The sequence below is a fragment of the Cotesia glomerata genome, linkage group LG3 (genome assembly GCF_020080835.1).
Source record: "Cotesia glomerata isolate CgM1 linkage group LG3, MPM_Cglom_v2.3, whole genome shotgun sequence".
NCBI classification, from domain to species: domain Eukaryota; kingdom Metazoa; phylum Arthropoda; class Insecta; order Hymenoptera; family Braconidae; genus Cotesia; species Cotesia glomerata.
Window position 1 is genome coordinate 5,077,538 of NC_058160.1, and position 27,541 is coordinate 5,105,078.

A 27,541-nucleotide genomic window follows, 5' to 3' on the forward strand; every position below is an offset into this window, starting at 1 on the left:
ATTTTGTATAGAAAATAAAATGGAATTATTTTTTTATATAAATGTAAACTTTGAAAAAGGATTTCAATACTCAAATTTTGTCTAAATATAAAATCTACAAATTAATACTGCAGCAAGTAGTCGAAAAATTTTGCGTCGTAAAATGATGTTAGAATATTTTTTTGCCCTCCGGGCGGAAAGTGGCAACTTTCGTCCCGCTGCGCTAAACAAAGTTGCCGCTTTCCGCCTTCGTCGAGCAAAAAAATAGTATACACTCCACGGGAAGTAAATAAGAAAGCCTCAGATCACATGTTTGTCAACCTCGGCTTCGCCTCGGCCGACAATTACATGTGATCTGAGACATTTCTTACTTTACTTCCCTAGGTGTGTAATATACTATTTTTATGGCTAAAAAAAAAATTTTTTTTGGATAAAAATAAAATTTTTTTTTGGATAAAATTAAAAAAAATGTAATAAATAATTTTTTTATAAATTTTTACACCACTTAACAGTTATTATTGAACAAAAACTGATTTATTCATTGATTAAATTAAAAATCAGTAACGAATATTGCACAAAATAAGAATTATAATATGCTCAAAAAAAAAATTTTTTTTCAGACTACAATTGAATTTTGTCTTAAAAGAAATAAATTTTATGTGTACTGAATTCAGTATCTAATTTTTCACAATTTTGACCAGTTTGTTATTTATTAATTTTTACATAGTTTTTCTGACTATGTTAACATAATTTGTCCTTCTTTCTCTTTCTACAAATACGTTAAACGATTTCGATAATGAAATTCATATAAACTTCATTAGATATTAGAATAGCATTTAAAGTAAACTTGAATTGAAAAAAATAAACATTTTTACAACTTTTACAGATTTACATTTTATATTTTTCTCCTTACTACTGACTGCAATATTAAGAAAAAAAAAAAAACATTGCGTAATGCCAATAAAAGTGTGGAATGCGTCTGTCGAAAAAGTTATAAATCATACGCAATAAACTAATAAAGGAATAAAAGAAAAAAAAATAATCTAACCCGCTTTAAAGAAAACTTGAAAATATCAAATACACGGAGAGAATTAAATTATATTTTATAGAAGTTTCTAGAATAAAGTACAGTAAAATTTTTCATTTGAATTGTAGTACTTATTATTGACGAAGGTAATGATTACTATCCAGGATGATGATTTTTTATATGAAATTTTAATTAGCTTACATGATAATGAGAACTATTATACTTTAAAGTATTGTGATGGTAACTGTTATGATCTCTAAATTATTCGTATTATAAATATTTTTAAAAAATTATATAAAGCTTATTATACAATTGTCAATTTTAAATTTAACGTTTGTAATATTGATGATGTCAAAATATTAATTTTTATTTATTTCTAGTCTGATAAAAATTCTAAAAAGGAGTAATTGCACTTGTGCTTAGAGCCAGTACATTATATAAAACAGTTATACATAAATTACTTAAATTAGACTTAAATATTAATAATACAGTGCATCGTAAATTAAGTTGCCAAAAACAGAATTATAAACTTCACTAACCCTTAATTATAGATCATAATTATTAGTTCTTATCCAATTACGACACATCTTTTTTAACAGTTTCTAATAACATATTAAAGTTTTCATATTGTTAGGTAATTGATTATAAATTATTAAAGCTACATAATATGCATTTTTGTAGCTAATTTTTTCATTGATTTTGAAAAGGACTAACACAGATCTCGTATTAATTACTTCCTTTGAATATAAATTAATAAATATAAATTGATAAAAGCAATTGAGATTGTTGATTTCATAACTTCAGGTAGTTGTCATAGTACAATATTGTCAAAAAATGAGAGACTACACTGATAGAAGGATTTAGTTCTATTTAATAAGATTTAGTAACAGATACTAAATGATTTAGTAACAAACCTTTCATTACCAAATATTTAGTAATAGGTACTAAATCATTTATTAAAGCCCATTTAGTTCCACCAAATAAATATTTAGTAGTATTTAACAAATTATTTTTTGGTACTCAATAAATCGTTTATTGGTATCAAAGAAATTAATTTTTTAGCTAATTTTAGCGTGTAACCTAACTTTTTAACTTAAAATAAATAAAAATAATTCGATTAAATAATTTTAAGTAAAAATATAAGGTATTATAAAGAAAAGAATCTCATTAAATTATATTTTTTTGTTTGAGACATTTATAAAATTTAAAATTAAACAAGTTATCTCTTGAACGAATCGACTGAAACTATGTGAAATTATGTGAAGTTATGTGAAGTTATCTCTTGAACGAATCGACTGAAATTATGTGAAATTATGTGAAGTTATGTGAAGTTATCTCTTGAACGATTCGACTGAAATTATGTGAAGTTATTAAATCTCAGTCGAATCGTTCAAGAGAACTTAACATAACTTCACATAATTTCACATAATTTCAGTCGATTCGTTCAAGAGATAACTTCACATAACTTCACATAACTTCACATACTGACGCATTTTCGTTATATCTATGATCACAAGAGATCATCAATTAATTTTTCAAGCCATTCTTTCTTTTGTTCACCTTCAACATATAAATAGCTCAAATAACACTTTAAATTATTAAAAATTCCCTCAAGTACATTATACGCAGTTTTACCGACATCCCAGCTAATTCCATGACGACGTCCATTATAGTCGAGATTTTGCTTAATAACAGATGCACTAGTAATCGTCATTGGAGGCTTAAATAAATGATAGTCACACTCATAAACACCATTGAATTGATATTCATTAGTTTGGCATAATATAACCGGTAAAATCAATTAAGTATTCCATATTTCACTTTTTTTTTCGAACTGGCAAATTAAAGAATTATAAGTTTAGCCTCAATTGGTGGACTATCCGGATCGTCTTCAGAATATTTATAGCTTATTAATAAAAAGTTTTTAAATTGAGAATATGTTACTTTAACTTTTCTATTATCAATAATTTCTTCTTTCATCAAACTAACAACGCTGTCTATGGAAATATCAAATTCACTTAAAGATTCTCTAGATGTTTCACTAGTAGCTTCACTAGGAGCTTCACTAGAAGCTTCACTATTATTGGATGAAACACTTACTTCATCGAACTCGATTTGCGCAGATACTGTTGAACGATTATGTTGAAAAAAATGAATAATAATAACAATAAGAAAAGAGTTTATGGCATATATATTTAGCGCCCAATTTACAGAAAATTGACGCCTGGATACCGGGGACAACCTGGTCTGGTGTATGCGAGTTCTCAGCCCCCCTCGGCTATGAAGAGCTCTGGTTAGGCAACCCCCTACGGTGGAGCGCCCCCCGTGGTCGCGAGCTCAAGGGTTGCCTGAGCATAATCACGGGGGTATTATTGGTAAGCACCTCGCATACCCCACTCGTACTACCAACCATACGGTTTGTATCTCGATGGATAAGCGCGGTGAGGCATCAAATTGGCTTAGATTGCCGATCCGGCCACACCAAGGCTGGATAATGCCACCGCAAAGAGCGTCATTGTCCACCAACTTTTGCCCACTCAACCTCCTCTGCTTTCCATCCCTTGTTCATAATTCCCACAAACATCCGTATGTCTATACACTCACCACCCATCACCGATTGACGACAACAACTCTCGAAGACCTTTTTATTGTGAGCTTTCTTCCGTTTTTTATCCGGTAAATGTTTTCAAACGCGCGTGTGCACAGGTAACCAGTCTTTAGACGCTGCCGAGTCAACTGGAAATTGTTTTGATTTGATTATAATGGGTAATGAATTTTTTCGGCTCGGTTTTTCGTTCTTACATGGAAGATGCATTTGGGAAAATTTTATTTAAATTTTTTATACACTAACAAAAAAAGTAAACTAATTGACTGATAAAAAAAATACTCCCATCAAAAAAGAATTTAATCTTATAATGAATTTTATTATTTTCAAATATATGTCTTTATTATGAATTAATCAAAAAATCATTTCAATTTATGACACTGAAGTTGACAGACATTAAAAATTTTTTTAGAATTTTTTAATAATGAAATTATTATGAAAAAAATTTAATAAAAAAATTCCACATGTGAAAATCAAAAAAATTCTTGATGAAAATTTTTAGAAAAATTTTATTATTGTAATTGATTTGTTATAAAAATTTTTAAAATTGATAGCTGACGGCTAACTTCAGTATTATTTCAATTTACCTTTAATAATGGATGAATTTTATTTTTTGCAAGTCAATGTTCTTCACAGTAATAATACTACAAAGTTGAACTTTCCGTATTGAAATGGAATGGATGTGAAGACAATTTATTCGTAACGTGATTGTTTGAATATATTATAAGCATGAAAATTTATATAAATCTATACTAAGGCCAAAGAGATCGGACCTCACTTCACAGCTATGAACAGACCAAAGAAATTGGACCTCATTTCACAGCTAGGAAAATTTTGTATTAGAAAACTAAATTGTCGTTTTTAGTATTTTCTGTTACTTACTATTGATATTTCTCACTGCTTAATACTTCCCTGAATTTGCACAAATATTTCAAGATCAAATTGACCAAATCGGTCCAGGCATTCTCGAGTTTTACACAGTAAAAAATTTGCGTCATTGCGTCAAAAAACTTACCCGTGTAAAAAAAAATTGTCTTAAAATTGTCGTTCGTTTAAGATCTTAAACGTGTCACAAACCAAGACTCTTTTAAGACGCCAAAAAAAATAAAATCCGAGAGCAGATTTTTGAAATTTTGGTTCTCGTATTTGTTGTGAAAATTAATTTTTATACATTTTTTAGACGATTTGACGACTTTTTAACCGCAATATTTTTGAGTGAGTTGTTTTTAAATTGAATTTAAAATTATTAAAAAATTATCATCCGGCAATTTTAAGACTTTTTTAAGACTATTTTAAGATTTTTGAAAGACTATTCAAAGACGCAAAATTATTAAGAAGCGTCTTTAAATTGTCTTAAAATGATCTTAAATTAGTCTTAAAAAAAATTTAGCGACTATTTTAAGATGATCTAACAGCGACAGAGCCCCGGAACATTAAACGGAACGTCTTAAAAAAGTCTTAAAATTGTCGGTTGATAATTTTTTAAAAATTTTAAATTCAATTTAAAAACATCTTACTCGAAAATATTGCGGTTAGAAAGTCATAAAATCGTCTATAACTATAACTATAACTATAACTATAACAGCAATTGATTTTTATACATATAGATAGAATTCTGGGAATTGTGTTTTCTAATGAAAAATCTTATTGTGTTTCACGCATACACTGTAAAATAATTGACCTAGAAAAGAGAAATATTCTTGAATAAAAAATATCATTTTGTCTTAAATGAACAAAAATTTAGAATTTTTCTCTTTAATCAATTGTAGTAGTTTTTTTTAAACCTTTCTATGATAATATATGCACAATTTATGTATTCCAATACATTTTTATTGACCGTAAAGATATACTTTATAAATTATAATAATGGCTTGACTTGATTACCAGAGGATCGTGACTAGATAAATTAAATTAAAAAAATGATTAAGATTTAAGTAATTTATTTAAATAAAGTAAATTATGATACATAACGATGAGAGATGTAATTTTTATATAATATATAAATTTATATTGGGTAGTTATTTATATTACGGTAATAACAAAGAGAGTGTTGGAGAGTATTTAATTTGCGAACGGCAAAGGTGCAAATGTATATCGTGACGAGCTGTCATAACCGGTATCTGATTGGGAGAGACTTCGAATTAATAAAGAGTAAAAATACTCTATAGATATATAAATATGAACATATATATTCAAAACGGTTATAGCGCTGATCACTCAGTAATTTCACGGTTAAGAACAAATGGGATATTTAATATTCACCGTCTTTTGGCGTAGTTCTATACGCTATATCCAAGACAGAATACTAATTACTTTTTATAATAAAGATCGAAATTCAAGCAGGTGAATCATTTTTATGATTCAAAATTATTGTCTAGGCTTTTGAATATTAAATAATTTTATTCTTCCTTTCTCTATTGCAACATTTTATTCTAAAATTATCAATCGATCCATTTATTTTTAACTTCCCGCTAAGAAAATCGAAGATTTTCAAAAATCGGGAAGTTATTGGTTTTACCCCGTTTTTCGAAAATCGAGTTTTCATCAGATCTCGACGTTTTGAGGTCCTAGGAAGCTTCCCTGACTACTCCCACGAGGTTGTCACTATGTATGTATGTGTGTGTGTGTGTGCGTGGGTGTGTGTGTGTGTGTGTTTGTGAAAGTATGTGAACCGCTTATAACTTTTGAACAGCTGATTCGATTTTATCGTAGTTGGTGCCATTTGAAAGGGCTTGGCCAAACTTAGATTTTGAGTATAATTTGAACCGATTCGGATTAGTAGATTTTGAGAAATCTTGAAAAAACTAAGAAAAAAAATTTTTTCAAATGTGGTTTTTTTCGGATAACTTTTAAACAGCTCCACCGATCGATTCCAAAAACTAATCAGCTCTAGACAATAAAAAAACCACGTCGATCGCCACCAAGCTGGTCAAAATCGGTTGATTCGTTCGAGAGATATCGTGAACGAAAGAAAACCGAAAAAAGTGTTTTTTCGGGATTACTCCGAAATTTTTCGTTCGATCAATTAAAACCTGAAAATAACTTATGAGGATATTAAAACTGCGTCGAATGCCGCCAACCACGTGAAAATCGGTTGATCCATTCAAAAGTTATTGCGGTTTGAAAATTCCAAAAATAGTGTTCTATGAAACTTCTATCAGACTTTTGAGCTGGGAGAGCTCAAATGCATAGAAATATTATCTCTTTGAATTCAGCGAGCTCAAAATATCACATAAATTATATTTTGAGCTCAAAACTCAAAAATATCATAAGTACAATTTTAAGCGCCCAGGTATGGAATTAGCGGGAAGTTGCAGGGATGGCCTTTAGGGTGAACCGTTTTTCTATTTTATAGAATATAATGTTTCATTTTATCTTCATAAATTTTTTTGATTTCAATTAATTAAAAGATATTTGAAATGTGCAAAAAGAAATTTGTCTTTTAATTCAATATATAATATAAATACAGTGAGTCGAATATCGTGGATTTATTTTTTTTTTTTTTTTCTGTCAAAACGAAAAATATTTTTGGCTTTATTATACGACAGAAATCAAGACATTAAAGAAAGTAATCTATAATAATTTTGATGAAGATTATTACCAAAATGAATATAAAATTAAAAAATTTATATTGAACTAATATAAAAGATAAATATGAAAATAAAATATTATGAATAAATGAATATAAAAGATAAATATGAAAATCACCTTCTAATAGTAAATGTTTTTTTTTTTTTATAGAACTTTTAATTTTAAAGTATTTTGCAGCTAAAAAAAAATTGTAAACATTATTGTAAGAAAATTTAAATAATTCTTAATCAATTAAAAAGTCATAAAGCCATATTCGTTTAACAATATGAATTTGAGAATAAAATTTCTAATCAGACAATTTTTTTGCACAGGTAGAATATAAAATTATATTAAAGTTCACAATTTTTCATTATTATCAGTCTAAAATTGTTTTTTAATTTTAAGATCAAGAAATTGAATAATTCTGAGAAAATCAAATACGCAAAATAAAATTTAACTTCGAAGTTCGTGTTAACTGCAAAACTTACAATTCCATCTATCATTTTTTTATCGTCATATATTAACAAACTTAAGATTAAAGATAGATACCGCGGACTCAGGTACTTATTTGGATTAATGTAATTCATGTTTATTTACTTCATTATTACTTCAAAGTTAGATTGAGATATCTCAATTTCATACAGGGGAAAATTAGCAATTTCAGATTAGTTCACGTTTACTTCATATGTTACATTAAATTAAACATTGTTGATGTTTATCATAATTACAATCATAAATTTTACCGTGAATAGAACAAAATTAACAATAAATTTCAATAAATTAACAACACATTTCATTCCATATGTTTAAAAAAAACATAAAAAAAACATACTCTAAAAAATAGAGTATCCAAATTTTGTACCGAAACTAAATTTCGAATAATTCACCAAAACATTCACAAAAAAATCTAAATTTTGAAAAATCCTATTAAAAAAAATTTTTTTTTATATAAAAATTGAAGACATAATAGTGTCAGTTACTCAAAATTCATGTCAGCAACTAACTCAAATTTCTGTGACCTGAATTCAGTCGATAGAAAATGACGTAATCTAAAAAAAATAGAAGTTAAAAAAATTCCAACAATATTTTTCAACCGTCCATATTAAAAAAATTTGAATTTGACCGCTCAAGATCTTCTTAGCTGTATAAATAAACATCGAACCGAAAAAATACAAACATTATTAAATCCTCAGCGTACTTTGTCCAAAACAGAGAAACAATAAATCATCCGTGGTAAAAATATCCACAATACTGCCGTCAGCGGTTGAACAAATGAAGAAGAGTTGACAGAACTGTCACTAAATTTTTTTACTCAATCCATCAACACATTTCATATCATTATCTCTCAGCGCTTGTGCATACCTCCGACAAAACATTTCATTCACTTTATATTTATCCACACAACAGCTCGCGTTATTTACGATCGCAGACCCTTGCCACCTACTCATACATAATATTATATTATATTGTGTTATATCATATCATATTAAATTATACTCGAAATTATAAGGAGGATTTCGTCGAAATTTAAGGCGTCACTTGCGATTTACGACTCTTGAATTTACTTCATTATAATTGTCCCCTCTTTGACTTGTGCAATTAAATAGTTCGGGTTGTCTTTATCTCAATCCTGCGTAAAACGTAAGTGCGATCGTCACACGAGCAATACGTGACGTTAATCTAACCGTGTCCTAACATCTAGCATTTGAAAGCTCTACTCAGTAAAGCAGACGCATTACTTTTGTCATGCCGCATTACGCTCCTCGAGTTTGCATGTATGAATTTACATACTTTACTTGCCCGACACTTACTCTTGTACTGCTCTGTCACTTTATTTTTTTTTACTCCCTTTTTCTCTATAACTACTCACTTTCTCTGTCTAATACAAAACTTACAAACGCATTATTATTATCACTAATTACTTGCAACTACGCGTACATATGCGTATAAAATATAACTGACTATTACTCGGGTTAACGCACTGCGTTTACTAATTTTTTTTTTCACGCCTCATAATTTTTACAACCTGTATTTTTTAACAATTAATAATAGTGTACTTAAGATGTAATTTTATAGACTTTGTTGCTTCTTCGATGGGAATTTTTTCATTTTTAAGGGATTTTAAATTTTTTACAGTCCCACCTGGAAGGTGGATTTTAATTTTTGCTTATTATTATTATTATTATTATTGCCATGAAAATGCTTAATTAATTATTTTTGGGATACTTATTCTTTTTTACTTTCCGAGATATACCAAAAAATTTTTAAAGCATTGAAATTGTAAAATCTAAAACAATAAATTTAATCCGTAGTTATTTAATAGCAAAAAATGCCGGTTATAAATTTCAAAAAATGTGATGGAATTTTATTTTAAAAATCGTCTGATAAAATTTCATGGAATTTTTTATAATTTAATGAATTTTTAATACAAGGAAAAATTAAATTCAAACTTTACCACGAAATTAAAAATTTTGAAATAAGAAGATTAATTTGTAGAGTTTCATCGTTTTAATTCAAGCTAAAAAAAATGTTAGATAAAATATAATTCACTTGAATCAAGACAAAATTTTAGCTCAAAAAATTTTCATGGTTAAATCAAGATGATCAAACTCTTTAAAATTATTGTTTTTTTCTTGAATCAAGTAAATTTTTTTTTTTGTACATTATCTGAAAAATTAAGTAAAATTTTGAAGGTAAGCTAAGATATTTTTATGCAATGAAAAAATTTTGAACGTTTGTTGGATTCGAACACGGATCCTTTTGGCTATTATTTGAATATGCTATGCATAGAATACTTAAAAAAAAATATTTATATTATACAAAAATTGACGTTTCGACAAAATATGAAAGATTGTAACTTATTATTTAAGTTATTTCAAAATTTTCAGCAATACTTATGAAGATCTTAACGAGTTAAGTGTGTCATTTTGGCACAAAATTTTTTGTTCTTTTTTGAACTCCAAAAATTTGAATATTATAATATTGTATAATAATTTTCTTTGATAATTAATAAAAAATTTTTTTTTATAAAATTTCTAATTTCGTTTAGTTGAAACTTTTTAAAAAATTGATTGATTGAAAATTCGTCTCAACTCTGTTATCCTGTCGCTCTTCAACAACTCACACATTTTATCAACCAAAATAATTAATAGAAAGACGGAAAATAATGAAAATAAATCTTGTGAAAACGGATAAAAATAATAAATTATAAAGGAATGTGCTTATAGCAATTGAATGAAATAACAAAATTTATTTTCTCAAAGTTAATGGATTTATTTGCTGACAATATATCAACGGGTTATACAAATTAATTTATTATCCATCAGCATAATTAATTATCAGAGTAATAAATTGATGAATTAATTAAGCGAAGATAGAAAAAAAATCCCAAACTAAGCTAAGCTAAGCGTGCTAAGATTAATTCAATTATTCATCTATTTATAAATAGCACAATAATAAAATCCTCGACGCTTTGATTCGTCAACTTAGCTTAACTATACATATGTATATCTAAACTCCAACTATCACAAGAGTCGATCGAGAGCCGCGTGACAGATCTTCTTTAGCTTTCACTATTTATAAATACTGTCAGCCTCAACATGAATCTAAATCACCCAAAGATCCACTAACCCTTTTATTTTTGTTTCATAAAAAGTTACTTGGATTATTTTTCATCTCCATCTTCAGAAACATCCAACCACCCTCCATGTTTTTGACGACAAATTAAATTGCGTATACTTGTTACAACTGTCAAATAAAATACTTGTAACATTACAGATGAGCTTACAGAGATATAAAAGTGTCGCAAGTCAAGACATTGGAAATAAGTTTTATACAAAAAAGAAAACACTTTTTATTATTACTTTCATTAGAAAAATATGAATTCTTTGATGATTTTTTTTGCTTATTTATTTTGTTTTAATAGTCTTTTTTATATGCTGTAAGCTGGGCGTCGACTTGATGCTAGTTGCATCGCGACGCTTGCTACATCTCAGCTGTTTTTACGACGCTTTGAGTCGCGGGTGTCGCACCGGAATGCGCTAATGAGGACTTGGCTGCCGTCACACTTTTCTCGTCGTCACTCAACTTTACCCTACTATCATTTTTGTCTACATATATAATATATGATGTATATTATATACATATACATATACATAAAGTTGTTTTTTAAAAGATGTTCATAAGTGAGAGTTGATATTAAATAAAATTTTACTTTTTTCATCGAAAAGTTTATTAGCTTCATTATTTTTGCTTGGTTACATCGAAATGGGGTTCCACATATTTTTGGCCGTAAAAATCGGGAAATTGGAATGGTTAATTTTTTATTATTTTAAAAAAATTTTTAAACATACACGTGTAAAAAATTACAATTGAAAATTAAACAAATTGTATTGTTTTGACTTTTAAACCAAAATAAACAATATAAACATAAAATATCGTGAAATTTTTATACCTAAATTAGTTGAATTACTTAAACGTCAATTTGAATTAAAATGATCTACTGTACACTGCAGAAACAATAGTGATAAAAAATAGTTTTATTAATGAGTTTATGCTAAAAAATAGACTTTCTTTATAATCCACTTTTTATGTTAGTTTAAATTTTTCCGTGAATAAAAATTATTATGCTATTATGTTTATGTATACATAAAAAAGTAAACTGTAATAAATAACAGTCGATTTATAATAAGTAATGATCAACTGCTAAAAATTACCATTTCAAACAGTAAAATCGTGATTTTACTATTCACTTCATAATATTTACCATTTAAACGTTACAATTTACTCTTTACATGGAAGAAAATACTATTTCAAACAGTAATATTCGCTATGTAAATGTCTAAAATGTTAAAGTATAATAATTAAGATTGCAGACTTTGATATTTATCATTTCGTACCTAAAAAATGATCTTATGATATGTAAAAAGTATAAAATAAAGCTAGTAAATTTCTAATACAAGCAACGTTATTATTTACAAAGTAAAATGGTAAATTTTAAACGCAACGCTAAAAATCAAACTGTAATTATTGACTCGCTTGGACTGGTAAAATGTATATTTTAAAAGTATAATTTTTACTGTTTCAAATGTTAAATTCTCCCAGAGTGAGACCCCCTTCTCTTTCATCTGAGTTCTCCTTCTCCTCATAATATGGACTATATATTGAAATGGCAATTTTTACTGTTTGAAACTGTAATTTTTTAAGATGAAAGAGTCGTTATTTACTATAGTGACAGCTACTAATCACTTATTTTAGATATTAAATTATAAATTGTGGCTTTTATACTTTCTACATTAAGTTCTGTAATATTTATATTTTTGACACCCCGATGTCCGCTTTACTGTTTGAATCTATAAAAATTAACCGGAATCCGAGTGAATATTACAGTTTACTTTTTTCCGTGTAGAAAATTTTACTAAATTTTTTTAAATTAGTTTTTTTTTATGAAATTGTTTAATAATCTACTTTCAAATGTATGGAATTTGTTCAGTAATGTTCTATTTTTAATTCGAAATTTATTTTTTATAGTTAACCGTGCAAAATTAATTGAAAGTTGAAATCAATGAGTTTTCAATTTTTTGGGTAAAAATTACAAAATTCCATCGATCAGAGAAATTTCTTTTTGTAATTGATTTTTTATAAAAAAAAAAAAAAACAGTAAAATTTTTTATGATAATCTTTCTCACTCAAAAAAATAAATCCTAATGTTTTATTTTTTTTCTATGCGTTGGCTTATCTAGACAATAGAAATAAAAGTTATCAACGCAAGCAAAGAAAGAGGGGCGTTAGCTGTTGGTGTCAGCAGTATAACTATAAGCACTGACAACTATTTACTGCTACATACTACTGCGGTAGCTAATGATGCCCCGCGGCTGAACTAGAAAAACAGATTTTGAAAAACTCCAAGACGCCCATAACCGGTGACTGACAGTGTTGCTTCCAATGACCCTATTAGCTCAACGCTCAACAAGTCTCACTCGTCTCGATCCACTGTCGCACCTCTACTCGTTCCCAACAATCTAGTCAGCTTAGCTTGCAAGGCAAAAAATTTCTAAAAAATTGACGCGAAAGGTGCCGACGAAAAAATTATAACTCTTGAGTAATTTCTCAGTCTCTCTTCTCGATACACTACTGTAAACATAAACTGTTCTCATAGCATATATATTGGTGATATTATGAGAAGCAGAACTGAGCGAAATAAATTGTTAAATAAATAATTCATCGGGCTTGTTCAACAAACAGATGTTATTTTTTTCGATTATTGATGGATCACGTTGCTATTATTGATTTGGTATTTATTTATTTATGAACATGTGTACATTGTAAAAAATTGAGAGTGAATTTGGAGTAAATTTTCACTCCCATCATTCGGAGTCCGGAAGTGAAAAATAAAACACGAAATAAGTTTGGAGTAATTCCAAAATGAATTTGGATTTTGATATAAAAAATTCCCCAGTATAGAATTCTGAAAATAAAATAAATTTTAATTAGTTAAAACGAGTTTTATATGCCAAATTATTAACAAACACTTCAAAAAATTTATCTCAAGTTTAAGTTTGTGAATATTAATTATCTTTCTCCAAAAAATCGTACGTGTTTAATTAAATAAAATTAATTACTTGAATGTTGCTCTAATTAACTGACATATAATATTTTTTAGGATAACTTAGCAAATAAAATATTTTGAAGAGATTTTATCAAAAAATTTTATTCGTAGAAACTAAAGAAAACTATTGATGCAATTTTTTTTTTAATCTGAAAATTTATTTTTCATATATAACTAAAAAAAATATATCAAATTATAAAATCGTTGAATACAGACTGAGTCTGGTGCAGAACACGAGTGAGTCGTGTGCGCACACGACTCAGTCTGGTGTAAACTAATTTTTCTTCCATTTTTTCTTGCACACGACTGAGTCTGGTGCAGAACACGAACCAGTCGGGTTCTAATCTTTCCGTGTATTTTTTTATTTTTATTAAAAAAAAATTTAGAATTCACTTCGTGTAGTTTATTTTATTAATAATATAAATAAAATCTTTGTTGGAGTCAATTTCACTCTGAAAGGATAAAATCAATTAAATATTATCTACTCTGCATTCACCCCAATAATTTCTTACTATGTAAAACTTTCTTTGAAGCTCTAAGTTTAAAAAATTTCTGAAATGTTCAAAAAATAGAAGGACAATTCAATCATACAGTATTATCATAAATGATATTACTTATGCAATGGAAAATTTATTCATACAATTATTATTTATGAAAAAACAGGAAGCTGCATATTATTGAATGATTCAACAATAAAGTTAATTTACATAACTATATTATTTATTTATTTATTTATTACAGTTCCAACGGGCTACAGGCTAATAATGACAGGGTCACTTTATGGTGTAATGATACAAATTTATAGTAAAGAGTTTACGATGAAAATGTTAATTATGCTAAATTATTACACATAAAGGCTTAGTTTTAAATGGCTTTATAAAAGTAATAGATAACTGCTTGTATAATTTGGCAAGTTAACATTGTCAAGTAGCTGTAGGAATATGGACCTTAGGACACTGGTACTGAGGAAATTATTTGAGTCCATTATGTCGACTCGATCACTGTTTTCACTGAGATATTTACAAATAAATAATAATCTGTATAAGGATGAGGGTTGAGTGAAATTGGTACGCGCTGTAGGAAAGTAAAATAGCAGAGGTGTTCTAGTTGTACTTACGGTAGCATGCAGGGGCATCATACTTAGGAATCTTGGACAGTCAATTTGAACCTTAAGCAGATTTATTAAAAATAGTACCGTAGCGATATTCCTCCTCTTTTCCAGGGTTAATATGTTTACATTCGCGCATAAACTAACAATATTATGATGTATAATAAAACTTCTGAAAAAAAAATCTGTGCCATATCCCGCATGAAAATACTATATATCGTTCAAAATATATTATACAATATATTTCAAATGAGTGATGAATATATGGCGGCAAAATTGTCTATATTGAAAAGTATAATTTTATTCTATATATGGAACCATGTATTTTAAATAATATATTCATTATTATATGGTGATCCATATATCGCTTAGTATATATCATCTGCTATATTACCGAATACATAAAAATCATATATAATATATCATGTACTGTATATGAAGAATATATGTGATACCATATATTTATCGATACATTATTTTAAGTATAAGGTATCAATATATAAAAAGTTGTACCGATACACACATGGATCGTGCATACATGAAGCAAATATAATGATGAATATATGATTTATACATGAGAATGATATATTTATTTACAATATATTTTTTTATATTATTGTGGCAAAATTATAGATATGATTTTATATATCGTTCCATATATCACATTATAATATTAATATATTTAATCATATATTTTGGAACATATAAACCTTTTCCAAGCGGGATATAACTGTTAGAGTGTATAAAGAAATCGATAGTTCTGTCAGAGAAAACTATATAATGTTTTTTATTTGTTTTAAATAATCTATATTATTAAGAGAATAAGAAAAATTTCGTGGCCAGTGTATTTATATGATAAAAAGGGTTTTTATGGTTAAATTTGGTATCGTTGGAAAAGTCTTGACCTAGAGTTGTGCCTTTTCAATGTTTCATATCATTTTCACTAATAGTCGTCAATTTATGATGATAAGTATTTAGGCTGCATTCGAAAATGCTTTATCTCTAGATACATAGTTAAGAAATTACCTTTTATCTCGCGAAATATTGACATTTTTAAAGATATAAACTCACCCCGACATTACATTCATCGAGACCATTCATTTGAGTACCCACATCAATTTTTCATATATTTATATATATCATATGTATATATGAAAAATCCCTACAATAAAAATACATGAAAGTGTGAAGTTAGTCAATAGTCGAAACTCGCAAAAAAATGAGACCTGATTCTTTATTGGTCAAAATTAAGGCGCGCGCGTAGCGCACTATTTGAATTTCTAGTATATCAAAATGCACGTGGGTACTCAAATGAAAACTCTTGATGAGTGTAACATCGGGATGTGCTTATATCTTTAAGAACGTCCCTAGTTAAAAAAATACAGTGCAATGTACCAAAAGCCATTATTTAATAAAGCAAAATTTTATTTATTTATAATTCACAAGTCCCGGCAGTCACATAGTGACTGCAAGGTTGCTAGTATCTAATTATGACTGTATTAGAGCAAAAAATTGACGATAAATTTTTAACAATATAAAGTAATGATGGTTAGTGTTTACAAATTTGGAATTTTAATTTGTAAAAATTAAGTACACAATTTTATAATTTTTTTCTTTCATTGTTATAATTAGCTATAAAATTTGTTTAATTTTTTTAATACACCCTAATAATTATACTACCAGAAAATTTGAAGTAACTATACGCAATATTTGTCCATGATTAGTTCCAATAAAAATTTAAGAATAATAATTAATAAATAATCAAAGATCTCAAATTAAAAAATAAATCTCGATATTTAATTCTTTTTAAGTAAAAGAAGAAAAATATAAACTCAAACACAAATCATATAAAGTAAGATTATAATTCAAATAACATGAATTTATTTAGTCGTATATTTATGAGGTCTTATGATATTATTTATTGTTTATCTTTCTCTCTCTTCCGTTTATCTTTTTGTAACAGATAGACATCCGGCGCCAATGACTCCGAGTACTCACCTGCCGCATTTCTTGCCGGGTATCATGTGTTTATGTGCATGTGTGAGATAATAACAACAATAATAAAAGACATTGTGATGTATACATGCAAGTAAAAGTGTTTGCATGTATGTAAGCCTACAATTTATACGTATTTGTATATGTTATGCACACCCGCAGTGCTACGGATCGGCACTCATAACAGACAAGTAACACTTGATGCTTAACTTTTAATATAATACCTATCAAACTTACGACACATAAACACGCACGTTCACCCTAAATTTCCGTCAAGATGCATCTCAAAATTGCCACATAATTATACCTTACAATTTATCTCAAATTTAAATTTAAAATATACTTTTTACATATAAAACGAATTTTATTTACAAACTGTTTGGGGAAACAAAAGTAGATCATACATTTTAACGTTTATATTAAATAAAAAAAAAAAGATAATTATTGCTTCAAAATTTAGAGAATAATATCTTGAATTGCGCTTTTTAACTTTATCATTTGATTTATTGATCGTTTATTAAATTAATTATTTATAAATTTACTTGAAAACTTATTGCACGACTCATGATGCGAAGCATCAGAGAGTGCTTTACGATCGAAAAATTTTTTTCGCCTCATTTTAGCAACTATTTTTAGTATTATAGCCTTGTTAGTTCACGGAATCAAGATATTTTGCATACTATTGTCGAGATAATTTAATGGAGATTAATTCCATACTTTCTAAAAATTGATTTACTGCAATAGAAACGGAAAAAAACATCAAAATAGGTCAAAAAATTTTCCTGTCCGTCATGTATGAAACCCCGGAAACACTGTAACTTGTGAAAAAATCAATTATTTGAGTAAAATTTTTTTTTTTTAATTCTAATCGACGATTGTAGGTCACTGAATGCGAATGGTTAATTAATTCAGCGTCGTTTAATTACAATTAATAAAAAACGAAAACTACAAGACTGTATATCTATATATATCCATGTAAAATTAACATGGATGGTGATATATCTATATCTATAGATATTATGTACATTTTATTCCACCAGGGGCGCTTGTGCAGTACCTTCCTACTACAGCTGTTTTTTCGGCAATTAATTTTGAACGACTTAAGTTTTTTTTATATTTCATAATTAAATGAGCATTATGAGTCGTGCATTTTTGGATTTTCCAAACTTTTGGATGCTATTATGTTTAATAATATTGCCATTACAGCATCAATTATTAAGGTTTAATTAACAAATGTGACGAACAAAAATTTATAGAACCAACAAATTATTTAAAACTCCGCCAAAAAAATATTACCAAAAAATATATAAAATTGTAAATAGAAATTCTTTTTAAAACAAAAATATACCCATCACAAAATTTTTCTTACCCTCTTAATTATTTAGATGATAAATTTACTATCATCGAAAAAATATCAAACTGTGAAAAAACATAAATTCTGCAGGTTACGACCTTTCTGATGGAGCTAAATTTTACTATACACATAAAAAAATTAGTAAATAAATTTGAAGAACTTAATCATCTTGATTTTAGAATAAGAAAAATTTCTAAACTAAGAAATTTTTCTTGGTTCAAGTACATTTTGTTTGAATCAAGAATTTTTCATATAGATTCAAGACGATGAAACTCTTCAAAATTCTTTTCTTGGTTCAAGTTAATTTTTTTTCAGTTTACAATAAAAATGTGCCTGTCAGAAAATTCTCTTTATTTTCTTAAATATTTGGCTTAATATTTGATACATAGTTACATTGACATGTGCAAAAAAATATAAATAAATAAACAAATTTTATCTAACGCTAAACTTGAATCTATTTATAACTACTCTGAAAATTTATAATAAATTAACTATTACTGAAAACGATTTATGAAACCTTGAAAAGGCACAAATTAGAATCAAGACCTTTTCTATTATACTAAATTTAACGTAAAAAACCATTTTATTGTATACACTGAGAAAAAAAGTACTACTCTTGAGAAAATTTTCTTGTCACAAGAATATATATTCTTGATAATTTTCAAGAATATATTTTCTTGTTTCAAGAATTCATCGAATTATTTTTTGTTTAATTCAAGTGAACCTATTCGTTTGTTAATTTATCAAAATTGATGCCAACATTTTATTATCATGATAGATGTTGATATTATTTTGTCAAAAAACCAAAATTTATTTTAAACGATTCTTGAGCCAAGAAATTTTTTTCTGAACAAAATTTTTTTTTCTCAGTGTAGTTTTAAATAAATGATTTATAGAAATTAACAAAACTAATAATAATAATTTAACTTTCTATGTGCAAAAAATTGATACCGAAAAAGAAAATCACTAACTTGGTCATAAACGATTTATAGAAATTAACAAAACTAATATTAATAATTTAAATTTCTATGTGTAAAAAATTGATACCGAAAAAGAAAATCATTAACTTTGTCACAATATAAGCTAAAACTTCACAAGAATTTCTGAGCATTGATAATTGGTAGTTTTTTTCTCAATGAACGTCCTCAATAAATCATTAAATTTTCTCAGCACGTTTAGTAGAGCTAGAGACTTCATAAAATATAACATGCGTATAACTACAGATAGTTATAGTTATAGTTTTAGCTATAGTAGATAGTAGGATCCCATTGATGCTCATGATATCCACAAAGTGGCTCCCATTGAAAGAATTCTCTTGACGTCGGTGGGAAAAATGTTGGAGGCACCTCGCCGATTATATAGATCACGCGAGACTCGTGCGTGTGCACACACTTGAAGTAGGTGTTCCGTAACGATAGGGTAGGTCTTGTTGGTCTCACGCGTGCTGAACTCCATGCCACGCTATACTGTGCTTTGTACCACACATAACAGCACACATCGAGCTAATATGCCGAACGAACCAAAACCACTCACAGATATAAGTATGGGCACTCACATGATATGAGCATTAAAAGTAATGTAACGAGAGCTGTCTGTACTCTCCAAGAGCACGAATATCCACGAAAAAACGTTTCGTGAAATATACACACGACATGCTCTACAATGTTGCATGCATATATCGCGGTCTACGCACACAGATTAGATTATTGTTCTCATTATTAATTATAATTTAATGTACAACTACCGGATTCTCCAAGAGCTTGTCTCCGGTGTCTCACGAGCATGTGCCACCTTGTTCCTCAATTTACAATCAACGATCAACAGTCTTGTCACCTCGACCATCAGCAATGATCAATTAGCTACCTGTGAAAAAATGTTCTCTTATGGCCAGATGTGTTCAAACAATTTTAGATGCTTATGTATGGATTGATCTGATCTGATACGTTGAAATATTATTCTTGATGTGGCTTGATATTAGAGTTAGTCTTATCAGGACACATCAAGATATGCATGTGTTAATTTATGAAATGTAGGCTTAAATAAAATTTGAGTGTTGAGATTGCATTAAAAAGTTTAAATTAATTAAAAAAAATAAAATTATACCTAACTCGTGAAAAAATTTTAATGTGTCCATGTATAGAATATCACACTGAAAGAAATTTTCTTTAAAAATTAGTGTTTAATTTACGGTAATCGTAAGATGGATGACACGGCCTCATCATTTGTCGGTAAGTGAGATAATTTTTATATTTGTTTCAACAAATTTTACCGTAGATTGCCGTAAATTTTATTAGCTTTTTTGTAATTTCATTAAGTCTATCATAAAATAAGTGAATTTTTCCATAATTTTTATTTCAAAAATAGTAATAAGTAAAAGAGCCGCATTATGGCCCATAATTACAGTGAATTTAACGGTAATTAAAAAAAAAAATTTCTTTTTGTGCAGAATTTGAAGTCCATATATTGCTAGATATGATCTAATACGTCCATATACAATTGTTTATATATTTATATATGATCTGATATGAAAATTGTCCATATCAGGAAATATGTGGTTTATTGATATGTCCTAATATGACTTTCTATGCCCGCATTTTAGGCTTAATATGGTCATACATATCTGTTTATAATATTTCGACCGAAGATCATATTAAAAATCTCTGACAGAGGGTGTATGATCGCTGGATCATATTCTTACAAGCGATTTAAGTTTGAAATCCTAAAGAGATCCTAGAGAAGTTATGAACATACTAATTAAAAAAAGTTATAAGACTAAATGGACAGTTTTCATCGATATTTCTTAAAAATAACTTTAGAAGCAACTCATAAAACTCTTACAGAAAATAATATTTATTATTTAAGCTTTCCTAATTTCACAAATTTTTTTAATTTTCTACATAAAATTGTAATTTACATGCTCTTTTCTTATACTGTTCTATTACTGCCCGTAAATTATACTTAAGTTTTAAAATCGAAATCATTTTTTTGAGAATTAGTCTGTTATTGATTGTTTATTTTAATCAACTTTTGTTCCTTATAGTATGAGAATTAATGTAAGAATTTTCCAGAAAATTGATAAAAATTAAAAATTACAAGAATTTAATTTTTATTTTCATACATGACCTAATATGACCAAATGAATCCATATAAATCTACGATTAACATTTGAAATTATCTTGTTTATCCTTGCGCTCCATTGAGTTTATTAAAAATTTATTTCCTCTGAAGGTTAATGAGAATGTTGAGAAAAGAATTCCGTTTCTCACGGCACTTCCTCTGGATCCCATCACAAATCTTTTGGGTTCAACATTTGTCTGGCATCGAAGACCATTTTTATTTTTATTTTATTTCATTTTATTTAGCTTCGAGTAATCCAATGACGGTTTTATCCCTCAGCGGTATTCGGGCGTCCTCGACGACCATTGAGATCATGAAGATACGCACACTCCATGGACCAGTGACCAGTGACTAGAATCACCATCTGAGTGAGATGAGACTGAAAATATATACTCGTGAACCTGTTTCTTTCTCATGTTAACAACTGAAACTCATAAAGACATTTCACTTAAGTGGTTTGTCTTGAGTTCACCAACAAGATTTCTTTTTTATTGTACTTGAATTAGTATTATCTTTAAAAATAGATCAACATCTGAACAAGAATTCAACCCTTGTTCATCAATTTTATACAGATCATTTAAATAATTTATGCGCAGAATTTTCCAATTCTTATTATTTATCGAATGAGAATAAAGAATCAATTTTCAATCTAATTATTAATATTTATTCATATTATTTGTGAAATTTGTTTGTCAACTATCGTGACGTATGAGACAGATTTTGGTCCAGTATTGAATTAAGTTAAAAAAATTAATAACAAACAAGCTCCTTAAAAAGTGGAAAAATCTTTTCATCACAAAGATTACTTCAAAATTTTACATCTTGAATTTAACTCTCTTGTAAAGAGACGATTCAGAGATAACGCGCCCTCCGTCGGAGATTTTCAACACTATTTTTATCAAAAAATTATATGCAAACATATTAGATCATATCAGGCCAATTTTCATATCAGAAAAAATAAATAATGATCAATGAACTAGAAATTTATATTTAAACATATCGTTGTATCTATTTTTATAAAAATTAATTCCGAAAAAAATTTTAGTTTCGTTACGTATGATCATTATCATAGAAAAATAAAAATGACATGTGATATGTAATTGGGCAAAATATATATCCGACTTACATTTCTTCTTACGTGTTTTGAATATTAATGTTTTGTCTTTAAATATTACATTTTTTTATTTTCTAAAATATCCATGATAACGATCTGAAAAGATGAAAAAAATTTTTTTTTGTAAGTTTGATATTTGAAAAAATATTTTGATGTAAATTTCAATTAAGTAACTTCAATGAATATTAATTAAATGAAAATGACTTTTTGAACGAATGATTTAAATTTTAAACTTTAGATTAAATAATTATATTAATTTTAAACTCAGGTAGTTGATAAAATTTTTTTTCTGAATTTCATTGATTAACTAGCTTCCAATCACTGAAAATGACCGTATTAAAAATAGTAAAATTTGTAAATGTACTTTTAATTGATATTTATCATCATAATCATAATAAAGATGAAAGGAAAAAAATAAAGCAGATTTAAAAAATTTTTTGAGACTCGATCTAAACACGATGTCCATTCAGATATCTATGATCTTTTTATAAGTTATTATTTTGTCAAGTCTCTGGTATTTAAAATTGATTAAGACGAGATCAAACCTGCTTCCTAAACAACACCGTATTTCGGAACATATTTATACATATATTACGTGGCATATATATGTATAAATGTTGAGTTTGAGAATTTTACGTTCAGTCACTAGATAAACTACAGAATGAATTAATATAAGTGTATAAGGAGCGGGAGAAAATGTTTTACGAAATGTTGTGTATCGTCTCTGCTGTCACGAAAAACGAATGACTCTAAATCTCGCATCTGTGTGTTTCCAAAATGTTTGATCTGACCGCCTAAATTTTTTTTACATCAGTACTGAAGTAAAAACATTTTTTTTTTTTTTTAAATAAATATTGTTAAAGTTTTGGACTTATAAAAAATTTTTATCCGTGAAATGATCATTTAAAATTTTTTTAACCTACAATTACAAGCAATAAAAATGAAAATTAATTTAAGAAATTTTAAATTGATGAAATTACTTGGCAATTACAAAACAAAAGAATGAAATTCTCGTTACAGTGATTTAACTTTGTAATTAATAGTGTTGAAGATAAAACAATCGTTTTATTTTATTTTAATTACTGCGATCAGCACGAGTATTTTCACGGAAGAGTGTATAATACACATCTCTATTTTATAAATAAATAGATTTTTATTTCGTTATTCTGATTGTAAGATATTTATCTCAGTTGTTTCAAAAATTCACAAAATATTAATACAATTTTGTATTTGTTTATAATTAAGCAAAAATCCAGACCGTAAATTTAATCTAGACTGCTATTTTTAGTACACAGTACATAGAGTAAAATTTTCATTAATAATTACCATGAAAATTACTAATCGTAAGACGTTCCGTAACTCCTGATCTAATTATAATTATTTTAATAATTATTTACAAATACAATGTAGACAAAAAATTTAGAAAATCACTATTAAATTTTACTCAAGTGTACACGGAAAAAAGTAAACTGTAATAAATAACATACGATTTATAATGATCAACTGCCAAAAATTACCATTTCAAACAGTAAAATCGTGATTTTACTATTCACTTTATAATATTTACCATTTAAACGTTACAATTTACTCTTTACATGGAAGAAAATACTATTTCAAACTGTAATATTCGCTATGTGAATGTCTAAAATGTTAAAGTATAATAATTAAGAATTCAGACTTTGATATTTATCATTTCATACCTAAAAAATGATCTTATGATAAGTCAAAAGTATAAAATAAAGTTAGTAAATTTCTAATACAAGCAACGTCAATATTTACAAAGTAAAATAGTAAATTTTAAACGCAAAGCTACAAATCAAACTGTAATTATTGACTTGCTTGTACTGGTAAAATGTATATTTTAAAAGTATAATTTTTACTGTTTCAAATGTTAAATTCTCCCAGAGTGAGACCCCCTTCTCTTTCATCTGAGCTCCCCTTCTCCTCATAATATGGACTATATATTGAAATGGCAATTTTTACTGTTTGAAACTGTAATTTTTTAAGATGAAAGAGTCGTTATTTACTATAGAGACAGCTACTAATCACTTATTTTAAATATTAAATTATAAATTGTGGCTTTTATACTTTCTACATTAAGTTCTGTAATATTTATATTTTTGACACCCCGATGTCCGCTTTACTGTTTGAAACTATAAAAATTAACCGGAATCCGAGTGAATATTACAGTTTACTTTTTTCCGTGTGTCAGTGAAAAATAATAAACGCGAAAAATTAATAAGATTGATCATTATTTTTTGCTATTTAAATATTAAAAATTACGGTAAAGTAAAATGTTTTTTGTGAAACTAATAAAAAATTAACCGAAGTCCAGTTAAAATTAATCTAAGCAATGGTATTGTCCACCAACTTTGAGGCGGCGCTACACTCGCTCGCGACTTTTAAATTGTATAATAAATTACACATGTCAGTGATCAGTTTTTAATGAATTACAGTTAATTTTAACAAAGATTAATACAATTATCATTCTAATAATAATTCAAGCAATTAGTTAAATATTATTTGTAAAAATATACTTTACTGACATTCATAATTTTGTTATATTTTAAACTATTATTTTCCATATATATTCAAGCAAAATAACTTTAAAAAATAAATTATATCTAATAAATTGATTAAACATTTAATCTAAAATTTAAATTTTCCAAAATGTAAAACCTATTAAATTTGTAATGATAATATTCTACTAAAAAATATGTTTAATAATAATTTTATTCCATTCCGTATAAATATTCAAAATCTTTATTTGTCGTGTGGACAAAAAATACCAAACATCAAAATGTTAACATTCAACCGAAAATAAATTAATTTTAGTTTGAACAATTTAATTATCCCTCAGACAATATACATTACTTTAAATAATAGAATGAATGTTCTCAGATGATAATTGAAGATAGCATTGAAAAAATACACAACAGAATTATTATCAAAATCCCGAGCCGTGGAAAATATTAATGCGCACTTAAGTCCTTCGAGATCTCCATTTAGATAAATGAGTTAATATTGCAATTTGCAATTAAAGACTTCCATTTGGTTCAACATTCGCGTATTTTCCTATCTCTCCAAGTGTGTTCCTGTCTTATATATGCATTTGAATTAAAATATGACCTTTGCATTAAATCACACGCGAAATTGTATAAATAATTCCAATCCTCTTTTCTGAGTCCACAACTAGAAACATAATAACAATGTTTGTTTATTTTTTGCCAATTCAGTGGGTCTTGCCTATTAAATTACTATTTCGGTTTCACGGTTGACAAAAGACGCGCCGAAAATTGTAACGTTTCTTCATCGACGGGTGTGTAGTGCATGTAAATTTGAAAGAACTCCCGGGAGTTTCACACAGGACGAATGGACATCCCGCGGACAGAACACACATGATTTCCATCCTCCTGTCTTGACGGGGTCTCTCGTCGCTCAAAATCCATCCAAGCCCAGGATTGGAATATTTCGCTGCGCTGAACTTATTTTTGGCCCCCGCGGAGTTAAATACACATGTATCGCGAGTTTTGCTCGATTCAATCGTGAACCACGAATTTATTCGACACTTCCAAACCTTGTTCCAGTAAGTTATGGGAAGTAGAATCCATGGTATCGTCATTGGCCCCTCAACCCCCGGGACTTATTTTCATAGCAATTGCTCCGTAGGGTGTTTTTTGGGCGGTTCCGCACTATAAATCAGAGGTTGCAGTAACGAGCGTAGGAACGATAGTCGGTAGTTCTTATTGCGATATGCATGTGACATACAATCATACAAAGGTCTATTATAAGTGAGAGTATTCAGTATTTGTATGATTGCTGCTAAATGTTTTTGTAGTAATCAGCTAATTTTTTTTATTTCCCACATGAATTTTTGGTCTGTATGGACACATATATGTACTTATACACTGAAAAAAAACTTACTCAGTTCTAAATGAATATTTGTATTCCAAAAAAAAATTATTTTAAAGAAAATTAATTGTCTCGACTCAAAATTTGTTTTGGTTTAAAATTCAATTATTCAATGAAAAGAAAATTAAAAAAAAAAATTAAAGTTAATTTTGTTAAAATTAAAGTTAAAACTGCAAATTGTGAAAAGATATCCCAAAGATTATCATTATATTTTAGTGTATTATGATATATTATTACTATTACTAATATACACTACTTGCAATATTATTAAGCGAAAACGAATAATATACTAATATATTTATTTGTGGTAACAGGGAGCAGTAGCTCCATGATCAAATATTTAATAGATAAATAAAATTTTTGATCGGAAAACGTGCATCTCAAAAATTAACAATAATTTCATTTTTCTTTTGAGAATTTTATTTTCTTGGTTCAAAAAGAAGCTCCTCCATTTAAAATACAAAAAAAGAAATTAAAAAAAAAATTTTTTGTTTTCTTGGACCCTTTCTTAAAAATATTAAAGACTTATTTTTGATGACACGGAATAATGATAAATATCCCATTGTTTTTGTTATTTTTTAAAAAACTTGGTAATATCTTACATGAATTTCATCGAGCAAAGAAATTGTTGGGTAAAGTCTACACTCACAAAAAAATCAAATTGATTTCAGAGAAGAATTTTTGAACCAAAAACATCATTTATAAATGAGTTTGATCATCTTGATTTATCTAAAAATATTTTTCAGCTAAAAAAGTGTTCTTTTTACTAGTTCAATCGAAACTTTCTTTTATGCATGAAGAATATTGTTTTATCAAATTTTTTAAAAAATATTGTCAAGTACATGTCACAAATCTTCATTAGTTATTTATTTATTTATTTATTTATTTAATTTAAATGCCAAGGCGAAAGCCAAATGGCAAAATTCATACATAGAGTAACATAAGTACTTGTAAAACTATAAACACAGTCAATATAAATATCAATATTCTGAATTTTAGCTAATAAGTGATAACATAAATATGAAATATAATGATAAAGACAGAAAATCCTATAAGAGTATATATAAAAATGATATAAAAATATGCTAAGATAATATGTAAAACACTTATTTTTTAGAGTAACGAATTTTGTATATATGTATATCTATATATA

The 27,541-nt window shown here is 27.5% G+C and overlaps 1 protein-coding gene across 1 annotated transcript in view; it reads right to left on the bottom strand.

The window, feature by feature from the left end:
* Positions 1–2,848: 2,848 nt before the first annotated feature.
* Positions 2,849–27,541, bottom strand: part of LOC123260478 — a 30,536-nt gene continuing 5,843 nt past the window's right edge. The window contains exon 3 of the mRNA XM_044721586.1: positions 2,849–3,132. Within this exon, the coding sequence (XP_044577521.1) occupies positions 2,849–3,132 (284 nt within the window). The remainder of the gene's footprint in view (positions 3,133–27,541) is intronic.